We start from the raw sequence: 12,429 nt of genomic DNA, 5'->3' as shown, positions 1-12,429 counted from the left end.
ATCTGGCATCATACAGAGTTGTCCCAGTATTATTGACTATATTCCCTACGTTGTCCATGACTATTCTGTAACTACCGATTTGTACTGCTTAATCCCTGCACCTTCTCTCCCCACCCTCAACCCCATCCCATCTGGCAACTGTCAAAATGTTCTCTGTATTTGAGTCTGCTTCTGGTCTGCTGGTTTTTGTTTTTCAGATCCACATGTCAGTGAAATCACGTGACAATTGTCTTTCCCGGTCTGTCTTATTTCACTCAGCACAATACCTTTTAGGTCCATCCACGTGGTTGCAGATGGTAAGATTTCATTCTTCTTTATGGCCGAGTCATTCCATTGTGTATATGCACCACGTCTTTTTAAAAAATATATATTTTTATTGATTTCACAGAGGGAGAGAGAGATAGAAGCATCAATGATGAGAATTATCGATTGGCTGCCTCCTGCATGCCCCCCATCGGGGATCGAGCCCACAATTGGGCATGTGCCCCTGACTGGAATCAAACCCAGGACCCTTCAGTCCGCAGGCCGGCCCTCTATCCACTGAGCCAAACCAGCTAGGACTGCACCCCGCACGTCTTTACCCACTCATCTAATTGACGGGCACTTAGGTTGCTTCCATATCTTGGCTCTTGTAAATAATGCTGCAGTGAACATACGGCTGTCTGTCTTTTTATGTAGGGTTTGGGCTTTGTGGATAAATACCCAGACGTGGAATTGCTGGGTCTTTGTCTCTTGTTCTAGCCTTTGTTTCAAAGTCTGTTTTGCCCAGCATGAGTATTGCTACCAGCTTTTTTGTTTCTGCTTTCACATCTCTTCCCATCCCTTTACTCTAAGTCTGTGTGTGTTCTGATCTGAAGTGAGTCTCCCATAGACAGAGTGTGTAAGGAGATTGCTTTATCACCCATTCAGCCACAGCCTGTCTTCTGATGGGAGCACTCACTCCATTTGCATTTAATCAAGAACCACTGGATCCTCGGACCGGGGTCCACCCTGCACACTGGGGATCTGCCTGGCCCCGCTCTCCTCACAGAAGTGCCCGGCTTGTCACTTCTCCCTGACTAAGCAGGACCAGTATGGATTCGAGGAAAGCGTTAGCCGTCCCCAAGGAGACTCACCACTGGGGATCTGGGATATTGGAGACCAAGGGGAGGCCGTCCTGGTCAGGATGCAGCAGAGGGCCTGGTGTAGACTGGGATGGGGGTGGGAGGGGGGCAAGCAACAGCCCTGACCTGGACCCTCCAGGCCTAACCCTCTAACCTTGCTAACCATACGCCTCCACCAGAGACCCAGTGTGGATGGGGATGGAAGGCAGGGGCTCCCCTTGCCCTGCCCGCCCTGGGAAAGTGGCCTCGGAGGGCAGGGACTCACCCTTGGACCAGCCTTCAGGGGGGACACTTCTCTGCGATGGGCCGTCTGTTTTTGGACTTGGAGCAGCGCCCCTGCCTTCTACACCCCGGAGGCCAGTAGAATCCCCCAGTGAGACAACTAAAATGTCTCCAGACCTTGCCCAGCGTCCCCGGGGAGGGGCAGAAACCCTCAGAGCGAGAGCCGATGGCGAGGCAGGGGCCCAGACCTGCCATGAGGACCAGCAGAGCTGACCAAAGCCACGACACAGCTTATCTTGCATTCTCCCCAACTGGGTGTGTGGGAACAGGTGTCAAGCACCGGCATGGCATTCCGCGGGTCTACAGCACAGGCAGCAAGTGGCGATGGCGGGGGGTGGGGCGTGGGCAGTGCAAGCCTGGAGGACTCGGAGGTGCGCTGTGTCCTAAGGCCAGTCCGCCTTCCCCAGGCCCAGGGGCGGGGCTGCCAGGCTGGGGCTGAGGGTTGTGGGGGGCCAGCGGCGAGATGAGGAATCAGGACACGGAGCCTGGAGAGCATGGTCGTGGCATGGGGAGCCCCAGGTCAGGTCCGCACGTGCTGGGGGAAGGCTGAGGGTGGCCGTCCCTGCTGCCTCCTCCAAGAAGGAAACCAGCTTCCCTTCGTGGCTGCCGCATCCCTGGGGACACCGGCCCTAGCACCTCCCGGGCCCCCAGGGCCTGGACGGAGGGTGGGCACCACATCCAGTGCTTTGCACCAAATGCTAGTTAGTGGCCCTTCTGCCACTCTTCAGGGATGACACATGTCTTCTAATGCTTCCATGTTAAAAGTCTGGTGGGCCCTTGTCGCCCTCATGTAGAAGCCACATGAGGGCTTCTTGCCACAAGGACACACCAAGGATTTCTTGTGACAAGTGTGGAACTCGGCTTCACCACGGAGTCCGGTCCTCATTTCTGCTCCAAGTCTGGGTCTGGGGCCCATCCGTGCTGCAGGGCCACGGGCGGAACCTCAGGCCCGTCTTCGGGGGTGCGCACACCTGGGTTAGTTACCTGGCAGCCTCCTTCGCAGAACGTCCTGGAAACTTCAAACTGCAAGATTCATTCCAGGCCACACCGTGGACACTGCCCGGGAGGGCCAGGACACCGCCCGCCTCCCATCACCTGGGGGGCCCGTGGGCTCCGAGGAAGCGGTGTTGGAGTTGGGGTCTCCATCACCCCCTGCAGGTTCTCAGGGGCGGCCGGGCGAGAGGCCGTGGCAACAGGGCAGGGAGCTGCCCAGACCACACTCGGAGGAAACTGCTGGGCCAGCGACTGGAGCGCCCTCTTCGTGCCGCTGCGCCACTCCCAAGGACTGGCGGTCACACGTCGGTGTCCGCTGGCTGGCCCTCAATCCGACCGGAGCTCGGCTCTCCTGGCGGGCCCAGGCACGTGGGCGCCTGCAACAACCTTCTTGGCGTGGGTTCGGTTGTGCTTTTACGGGAGGGCAACGTAGCTTTTCACCCAAACACCCAGGTTGTTCTCCCCGGTGAGGGTGCCAGAGGACAGGGAATCCCGGGGTCTCCGTGTTGACCGTTCCCTGCACGCGGGACACGCACACGTGCACAGACAATCACGGGAGGCCCCCGCAAACACTGTCCACGCCTCACCCATCAGGGCCGCCGGGAGGAGAGCGGCGCCTTCCCTCTTCCGTCCACACCGGCGCCCGTCCTCCGCTCACTCTCAGACCCCTCGCCCCACAGTGTGAGTCGGGGACACGGAGAAGGGCTGGAGGCGGGGAGGAGCTGTGTTTGGCAGCGAAGCTGGGGCGCCCGCTCACGTGGGGTTAAGTGCGGTCTTTCCAGGGGAAGGGCCCCCAGGCCGGAGAGGCTTCGTGTCCATGAAGGTCCTTGTTAAGGGCGCAGCTGAGCTCCCCTTTGCCACCAGCCTGCCGGTGGCAAGCCGCCTTCTGACGTCCCTCTGGGTGGCGTCTCACGGGAGCCTTGTCCGTGTCCTGGGAGGTGAGTTCTGGTCAAACGTGGTCTTGGAAGAAAGAGAAGGGAGAGGAATGTGAAATACTCCGCCTGCAGCGGCGCGCTCCGCGGGTCTCCGGTTGGGCAGCCCCCGCTGTTTGAGAGACGTGTCCCGGAGTTATTCCAAACTGGCTTGCGGGCCCTGCGAGCACATCTCCCGCGGCCACAGTCAGCCGGCGTGGCCCAGGCCCCCCGGGTAGAGGAATGGGGCTCAGACAGGCGCAGTGATTTGCCTACGGCAGGCGTCCTCAAACTACGGCCCACGGGCCAAACGCGGCCCGCCAAGGACATTTATCCGGCCCGCCAAGGACATTTATCCATGCCTGTCCTGCTTAGCAGCCGACTCGTCCCGGGCCCGCAGTGCGCATAGGAAGTTGTTCATAGTTGTTTTTTTTTTACTATAGTCTGGCCCTCCAACTGTCTGAGGGACAGTGAACTGGCCCCCTGTTTAAAAAGTTTGAGGACCCCTGGTATGGTGTCGAGCGAGGGCTGGTCTGACTGCAAAGCTACGCACAGCCCGAGGCAGCTGCTGGGAAACAAGACTGTGGGTGAATATTGTTCTCGAATTGGGATGGGAGTCACATCGACCTTTGCTTCCAGGACTGTGGGGTGCTCAGTTCCCCGGGAAACACCAGTTAACTGTTCTATTAGGAAGGACTCAGTGTCTGAACCCACTTAAGCCCCCCCGTAGAGGTGGGTGGGAAGGTAGGGCATATGCACAGAGGCAGTTAGGAAGGAGAATGGAGGCTGGGTGGAGGTGCGGGGCCCTCATCCGACTCGCTCTCCCTGCCCTGTGTGTGCATGGAAAATTCCATAACCCGACGTCAGCAAGCGGCCCCACGGGCAGGACTGTGTGCGGCAGGGGCCAGTGGAATGTGCCTTCCCTGGGGGTTCCGTGTCTCTGAAAACAGAGGCCCCTGTGTGTGTCCCAGTCACCAGGTAATGCTCGTGCTAAGTGGCGAACGTGGAGGAAGCGGCTGCCAAGCCACCTAGGCCCACGGAACCTGCCCGCTTTCTCCCCGAGCCTCTGGCAAACTCACCGGTGAGCCCCAGCTCGGGCCTCGCAGCCTGGGCACCTGTTGGAACAAACCAGGAATGCTCAGGGCAGGCCGTGGAGGGTGGTGAGGGGTCGGTCTAAGACCCCCGTGGCTCAAGGGCTTGGGCCGAGAACAGACTCCCAGGGCCACCCCGCCTCAGGGCAGACGCTCTGCGGGAGGGAAGCGTGGGAAGCACACTGAGAGGCTCTGTGCCTGGACTCGGGGCGCCCTCTGCGGCCTGGCCGATGGGCAGCTCGGCATCCGCAGAAATGAACTCCATCCTGACCTCTAGATTCAGAGTCCATCCTCTCCCCCCACTCCCACACCTGGGAGAAGGCGTCAGGAACGTGGGGCCTCAGGCTCGGGCTTCAAATCCACGTGCGGGAGCTTTGGCGGAGCTGTGCTCGCTCAGGATGCTAACGCCACTAAAACTGCACTTAAAATGAAACCAACTCCTTGCAGAGTTTGTAAACATCTTCAGAAAGGCAAAAACACCGCTTCCCACCAAATAAATAAACGCCAACCAGCAGCACGTGCGCCCCGCCTGGTACCTGCGTAGCCCCTGCGAGGACACCGGCTCCTGCACCACCAGCCTGCAGCCGCCGCCAGGACCACGGTCAGCAGCAGCGCGATGGTGGCCACCACGGTCCTGGATCTCCCCGCCTCGGCGCCTGGGGTCTCTGTGTTGCTGCCCCTGGTGGTTCCAGGGGTTGGCTCTGCAAGAAAGAGGAAACTAGCCTGAGGCTTTTGGGGAAAGGGGAAAGGGGAAAGGGGAAAGGGGAAAGGGCCTCGCTTCATCCCGAGGAAGAAGGCACCCGGGAGCATTACTTCCGAAGCACGTCCCTGGCATCGCGCGGTGCCTTCTGGACAGAAAGCTGGTGGACGGAAGGGCCTTCCCTCCCAGGAGCCGCTCCGCCCCACCTGCCCCGGGATGTGCAGCCCTGGGTGGTGGCAGGAAGCACAGGTTCTTCCTGGCTTTTTACATTTAACGTAATTTACTCTTTGTCTAGCTTTATTGCTGACTTTAAAAAAAAATCCAAGTGGCTCTTTTCCTCCCTGACTGCTTGAAGATCACCCTTCATCATGAACGACACGGTAACCATCCGGACCAGGAAGTTCATGACCAACAGACCGCTTCAGCGGAAGCAAATGGTCATTGATGTCCCTCACCCAGGGAAGGCAACAGCACCCAAGACAGAAATTCGGGAAAAACTAGCCAAAATGTGTAAGGCCACACCTGATGCCATCTTTGTGTTTGGATTCAGAACCCACTTTGGTGGTGGCAAGACCACTGGCTTTGGCATGATTTGATTCCTTGGATTACGCAGAGAAAAAGGAACCCAGACATAGACTTTCAAGACATGGCTAGATGGGAAGAAGAAGACCTCAAGAAAACAGAGAAAGGAACGCAAGAACAGAAGGAAGGAAGTCAGGGGGACATGCTTCACCCACACTGTAGGTCAGGGCCACCTTCAAGGCCTGTGACCCCTGCAAGTTCCCGGGGCCGCACCAGAGGCCCTGTGCTTGGGGCAGTGCTCTGTCACCATCGCGATTCTTGAACAAGGAGCCCTGTGCTTCCCACTGTGCACCGAGCCCCACAGGTCCTGCAGCGGCACGGCCCACAGGCACACCTCGCCTTCCACCTCTCATCTCAGCACTGTGACAGGGACACAGATGGAGCGAGCCCGTGGCCTCTACGAAGGAGTCACCTGTCTGTGCCCCTTCCACGGGGAGGCCTCAGGCCAGGAGCCAGGCCCAGCTGGACCCCTAGCATGGGGGGGAGAGGGGGGGGAGGGAGGGTGCAGTCTTCTCGGGGGCACACACCCAAAAGCAAAGAGCTTGGTGGGGGCAGGGCAGCGCAGGTGTGGGCTTCAGTCCGGACACTGTTGCGTCCTAGTCCTGGCGCTTTGGATCTGTTACACAGCCTTTCAGAGCCTCAGTCCCTCCCCTGTGAAATGGGTCACCAAACTGGCCCCATGACTGAAGATGAAGCCAAGCAGGGTGCATTGAGCATCCAGCCCCGTGCCCATCGCCACAGACGTGGTGATCCCATCACCGCGCACCTGACTCTTCCCTCCTCTCCCTTCCAACCACCTTTCTGATGCCGCTGCCGGGTCACCTCGGAGAGGCTTTGTCCTCTGAGAGGATCTCCCATCTCCCCGGGCCCAGAACCGTGGCTGGGGCAGGCATGCAGATCCTTACCGCTCCCTTTCTGGCTGCTGACAGTCAGGTTCTGGTGCAGCAGCACATTCTCAATGCAGCAGCCGACGTTCACGTGGGGGGTGCGCCGGATCCTCAGGACGCTGACCACGTCGTACAAGCCCCGCGCGTTCAGGGAGACGGTGCTGTTCTGCAGGGTCTCATCCATCAGGCTGTTGTCCGTCTTGTTGATCCAGTACACGTTTGGCCTGGGGTAGCCATCCGTGGACGTGCACGTGAAGGTGAGCTCCTCGTCCTGGGGGGCGGCCGTGGGGGCGATGACCACGGGCATGCTGTAATTTGCTGCAGGGGAAGAAACGGAGGTGAGGGGTACCAGGTTCTGAAGGTCAGAAATGGAGGGGTACCCAGTGCTCGGGGCCCAGGGCCAGGTTAGAGGGGAGTCAGCCCGTCGTGCCCCTGACCCTGGTAGAGAGACAGGACCAGGGCTCTGGTCTGGGCAGCGGGCACTGGCCCTGTTCTGCCCAAGAGTCACTCCTCCGACTCCAATAGGGGGGTTACTAAGCCTGAGGGCAGGGACTGTCACCCACTCCCTGCTCCAAAGAGGCCGGTCATTTGCATCTAGTGACACGGAGAGCTTGCCGTCATCTGAAAGGAACAGCCCATCTCTGAACTAGCGGTGCCCTGAGCATCTTGATTGACTTTCATTTTCTTCCTAAATTCTGACCTCAAAACTGCCTTATAGCACTCCTTCCTAATTTTATTTTAAAAATCTAATTTGAGCCGAAACCGGTTTGGCTCAGTGGATAGAGTGTCGGCCTGCGGACTGAAGGGTCCCGGGTTCGATTCCGGTCAAGGGCATGTACCTTGGTTGCGGGCACATCCCCAGTGGGAGGTGTGCAGGAGGCAGCTGATGGATGTTTCTCTCTCATCGATGTTTCTAACTCTCTATCCCTCTCCCTTCCTCTCTGTAAAATATCAATAAAATATATTTTTTTAAAAAATCTAATTTGAGCCCTGCCCGGTTTGGCTCAGTGGGTAGAGCATTAGCCTGAAGGGTCCCAGGTTCGATTATGGTCAGGGGCACATGCCCGGGTTTCGGGCTCGGTCCCCAGTAGGTGGTGTGGGGGAGGCAGCTGATCAATGATTCTCTCTCATCATTGATGTTTCTATCTCTCTCTCCCTCTCTCTTCCTCTCTGAAATCAATAAAATATATATATTTTTTTAAATCTAGTTTGAGTTGAGTTGGCGCACGTTCAAAGCAAAGACAGCAAGATTAGGAGTATTTCTGTGAAACCAGGGAGCCTCAGGTTATGAAAACTTTCTTACAAGTTGATGTTTCAACCAACTCAGCTTCATGCACAGTTAAGCAGAAGGCTGCTCATTGAGACTGGGTTTTTTTTCATAGAAAGAATCAGATGGATGAGCCAGAAAATGGGTCTCCTTAATGTTTTCTCCAGGCCAGGGGCTGGGATGAACTCGGCTGTCAGCGTTGACGCCCTTACCTGCCACGTGCAACGTGACCTCAACATTCAAAATCTGCTCTGTCAGCTTCCTAAACACCAGGCAGTAATACTTCTGTTCGTCTTGGGGGGTGATGTTGTACAGACGCAGAGAGAAGTTGCCCTGCTTTATGCTGTCCAGTGACATCTGGGCCCGGTCCTTGTACCGGTTGTTGTGATGGCCCACGGAGCTGTTCCCGGGCAGGTAGTAAGTCACAGTTTTTGGCTTGCTGCTAGTATCAGTGATTTGCCAATAAACATAAACTTCATTTAAATCAAAACTCTTTTCTTTGGTGTAAATGCAGCTGAGCTGAACGTCACTGCCCACCATTGCTCTGACTTCTTTTTCTTGATCATCTGTAGTGATTCAAAAAGTACATTTATTTTTTGAGGTTGAGTCTTACCTAGCCTGCGAAGTTACTCTGGGGGGAGGGGGGACGGGGTTTGAGGGAACTCTCTCAAACACCAATTCTGACTCATTTCAGTAGAAAAGGAATGTATTCATAAGATACACATAGGAATGCAATATTTTAAAAATTCGGAATTTGCGGTAAGCTCCTGCGATGTGTTGTCTAATGTTGACTTCCTGTCAGTATGGAAGAGGCCAGTGTTGGGAGAAGCGGGGGTGGCCACTGGGACCAGGCTGCACTCTGTCTGCTCCTTCTTGCGAGTTTATAATTAATTCAACCGAAAAGGGTTTGTAAAACATTAGACATTTAAAAGAAAACATCAGTTTCTCAACAACAGACTTATAATGCTGCTGGCACTGTGCCAAGGCAGGCCACGTGACGTGTCCAGACTGGCTCTCCCATCCATACAGACACTCGGAGGGCTGCAGGAAAGTGGCCATGCTCTGCCCTCCCTCCCTCTGAGCTGGGTGCATCCCTGTTCCTTGCTCCCAGCTCATCGGGAAAGCAGAGGACTGAAGCATGCGGGAGGAAGTGCATTCCATCTACACCTAACGAACACGATAAAACAAGAGCTACAGGGTCTAGACAAGCAACCCCTTTGTGGCTTTCAATCCCACACGCTTGGGGCCCAGCGACCTCGCAGGAGTCCCTGGAAAAACAAGAAGGACTGTGGCAAGACCCCCACTGACACCTGCACCCCACTCTCCACACTGAAGGGCTGGGAACTGGCCTCCGGACCATGAGGGCTGTCGGACTTACCGGCTCGCAGGCCGCTGAGCAGCAGTAGGAGCAGGCCAGCACTGGAAAGGAACCAGAAAGGCAGGTGAGTCCGCCTTCTTCCAGAAGGTGAAGACTCCTCCTCACGGGCAGGAGCGGGTCACACCCATTGCAGAAAAGTGAACACATCCGCTGACAGCCAGCCCATCAGCACATCCACTGACAGCCAGCCCATCAGCACATCCACTGACAGCCAGCCCATCAGCACATCCACTGACAGCCAGCCCATCAGCACATCCACGGACAGCCAGCCCATCAGCACATCCGCTGACAGCCAGCCCATCAGCACATCCACGGACAGCCAGCCCATCAGCACATCCACGGACAGCCAGCCCATCAGCACATCCGCTGACAGCCAGCCCATCAGCACATCCGCTGACAGCCAGCCCATCAGCACATCCGCTGACAGCCAGCCCATCAGCCAGGCCCCTGCAGCAGGAGGCGCCCACCTCCCTGCCCAGCACAGCAAGTCCCGAGGGGCCAGCGTCCCCGCAACCAGCCAGCTCCCGTGTTGACCCCCCCAACACAAGGAGGAACGTGCGATAAAGGTAGTGAAAGACACTCCCAAGGCCATAGCTTTCGACACCCTGGTGACCTAGCCATACAGGAAGAGATTCCAAGAAACTGCATGGAATCAGAAAAGAACACTTCCACAGTATCCATGGCAAGAGCTGCATTTAATTTGGGGGAGAAAGAGAAGGTCTAAGATGCCCAGTGGCAGTCGGTGAGCTGCAGGACAACCCTCTGAGGAAGGAACTCATTCCGAAACCACATGGGAGGCTCCTCCCAGCCGGTGGGCAGCTGGGCTGCGGGGGTGAGAACTTCCCAACTTCCAGGCTCCTGGTGCCCTCAACCCAGCCACCCCCTCCTACCGGCCTCCCAGGATGCTGTGTGCCCTGAGCTCTGGGCGGAGACCCCTGACAGCTGTCATCGGACTCTGTCTAGAGGCATGTCCCTTGCCACCAGGGGCTCCCCATACCCCACGGAGGCCACAGCCTGCGGGTGGGGCTGTCCGCTCTCACTGTCCCTGTTGGGGCCTCCATTCCAGTTTGTGGGGACAGCTGTGATGACCACCTCCAGTCTTGACCCCTCCATCCATCTTCCCCTGAGCCAGAGCAGCCTTCTAAAATACAAAGCTATGAAGACGCCTCTGTGGCCCCCATTTCTCTCCCGTGGAGCCCGCCTATGGGTGCTCACGAGGCTCGCCCTGTCTGTGCGCAGGGTCCAAGGCACATGCGTGCACCTGTCAGGGCCTCTTCGGGGCCTCTGGGCTCCTGCAGGGGATACAGTGAGCCCTGTCCTGGGTGCTGCCTGCGTGCGGGCCTCTCTGTACCTCTCCCTGCATGGTCCTCTGGTCCCTGCTGTCAAACACCACACCCCTCCCGCAAGGCCCACCACCCTTGCCTGCACCCTGTCACCACCCTAGCCCACCCTCCTTGAGTCAGACAGACAGGGCCACGGTTCCCAGGTCAGGGTGGCTGGTGGCTGTGACAATCTAGCACATTTTTTTCTCTTTTGAGCAAACAGAACACTGTAGAACTACCCACATGTCTGACTGGGGAGGCGGGGCTGCGGGACCCACCCGGTGTGGGCAGGCTTGTGGGCTGTGTGGCTGGAAACCTGGGGACCAGGTGCCTCTCCAGTTTATCCAGGGAGTCAGAGGCTGTTAATCGTACAATGAGCCCTGAAGGTGGTGCTTTGCGAAAAGCTAGTAACAAAGCTGCCCACCCCCAGGCTGGCAGGAGACCTGGAGTGATGGGCTGGACCTAGGCAGGCACACCTTCCCAGTTTGGCTCTGCTGATAGGGGAGGGGGAATCCCCGGGGTGTGGGAGTCAGGGCGGCGCCGCTGGCCTTGAGGTATCACATCCTTCATTCTTCCACCCCTGGCAGTCCTCTGGGGCCAGGAGGGGAGGGAGAAGGAGTGAGGGAGGAGTGGGGGGAGCGAGCGCTTTCCCTTCCCTTCCCAGGGACCCGCCTCCTAGCACACCCACACACAGCGTGGGTCCCCACGCACTGCCCTCCGTCCCCACGCACTGCTGTCGACCCCCAAGCCACCCCTTGGCTAATGCCACGGACTAGCAGGTAACCGCACCCGCCGGCCCTGCCCGATGCCGGCCCTGCCCGATGCCGGCCCTGCCCGATGCCGGCCCTGCCCGATGCCGGCCCTGCCCGATGCCGGCGGGCCCTGCCCGATTCCGCCCGGCTCCTGGCTGCCCACCCTCCGCGCGGACCCCGCCGCTCTGCCGCCAGGTGAGTGCATCCCCGGCCGGGCGCCCTGGGTCGGTCCCTCCTGGGCACCCAGCTCTCTACGGTGGCGCCTCCGCTTCTTTCCCGGCTCTCGCAGGGCCTGGCCGATGGCCTCTCACCTTCTTAGCTTCATGGTGGAAGCGAAGACCTCGGGGCGCGGGAGACCTCGGAGCGCAGGGACCTCGCGCCTCCACCTCCGCCTCCGCCGAGCCGAGCTCTAACTGCGCGCTGCGCGCCCGCCGCCTGGACACCAGTTTCTGAGAAACCCGGGAAGGCTGACTGGGGCTCGGTCCCGCCCCCGGCCCCGCCCCGCCCCGGCCCGCCCACGGTCCCACCCCCGCACCCCCAGCCTTAGGCGGAGCTCCGCGGAAGGGAAGCTCGGCCACCAGTCTTCAGACGGGTTCAAGTGGGCCCCGAGGGCGCCGGGCCACGGGCATGGGTGCTGCAGGTGCCCGGGAAGTTGGGGGGAGTGTGGCACCAGGGAGGCGGCGTCCGTGGGCGCTGTGGAAGGGCTTGCCCGTGTGGAAGGGCCTTGGAAGGCTAAGTGCTGCCCCCCAAAGTCGCGCAGACCGCCCCTTCGCCTCAAGGTCCCCTCCCTAGGCCCCCTCCCTCCCTCCCTCCCTCCCTCGGTACCTGCAGCTCTCAGGTGAAGTGAGCTCCACATCTGGAATGAATGGATGGATGGAAGGAGGGAAGGCCCCAGGCTCTACTGTCCAGTCCGGCCCTGGGTGTACCCCTCCTGCCCCCCCAGCTTTGCTCTCCGATTCTGCGTGGCTCCTGGGCCACGTGCCGCAACATGCTTGTGTACTGAAGGCTCTGGGAGGCCCGCCGCGTGGAAACCATTTCATCTTTGCTCTCCCACGTTGGTGAGACCTGGCCCTCTTGTTTTTTGCTCGGTTCCCCCGCCGAGCCCTCTGGGCCCCCTGGGTCAGTGCTCCCCACTCCCGCCCTCACGGGCCAGGTGCCACT

The 12,429-nt window shown here is 58.8% G+C and overlaps 1 protein-coding gene and 1 pseudogene across 3 annotated transcripts; one reads left to right on the top strand and one right to left on the bottom strand.

Moving 5' to 3' along the window:
* Positions 1-358: 358 nt before the first annotated feature.
* On the bottom strand, positions 359-11,669 carry ICOSLG (inducible T cell costimulator ligand). 2 transcript variants are annotated; one of them, XM_080655452.1, is made up of 7 exons: positions 11,580-11,669; positions 9,195-9,235; positions 8,029-8,382; positions 6,568-6,867; positions 4,917-5,081; positions 4,369-4,404; positions 359-3,338 (listed from the first exon to the last, which is right to left on the bottom strand). In XM_080655452.1, exons 1-7 carry the CDS (start codon positions 11,591-11,593, stop codon positions 3,328-3,330), a joined length of 921 nt encoding a protein of 306 aa, XP_080511578.1. In that variant the 5' UTR covers positions 11,594-11,669; the 3' UTR covers positions 359-3,327. The 2 variants fall into 2 exon arrangements, with proteins under 2 accessions (XP_080511578.1, XP_080511579.1); XM_080655453.1 differs by lacking the exon at positions 4,369-4,404 and having other exon boundaries at positions 365-3,338.
* LOC308242651 (small ribosomal subunit protein eS24-like) lies at positions 5,449-5,850 on the top strand (annotated as a pseudogene). Its single transcript has one exon. The product of its transcript is annotated as a small ribosomal subunit protein eS24-like (transcript).
* Positions 11,670-12,429: the final 760 nt, after the last annotated feature.

The sequence above is a fragment of the Plecotus auritus genome (assembly GCF_963455305.1).
Source record: "Plecotus auritus genome assembly, chromosome: 2".
Classification (NCBI taxonomy): Eukaryota; Metazoa; Chordata; class Mammalia; order Chiroptera; family Vespertilionidae; genus Plecotus; species Plecotus auritus.
This window is presented reverse-complemented; position numbering and strand designations above follow the sequence as displayed.

Coding starts and splice junctions, on each gene's coding strand:
- ICOSLG (XM_080655452.1), bottom strand. Junction 5,082..6,567: donor CAGCAGCCAGAAAGGGAGCG/GTAAGGATCTGC, acceptor TCTTTCTTGCAG/AGCCAACCCCTGGAACCACC. Junction 4,405..4,916: donor TCCTCGCAGGGGCTACGCAG/GTACCAGGCGGG, acceptor TTGTTCCAACAG/GTGCCCAGGCTGCGAGGCCC.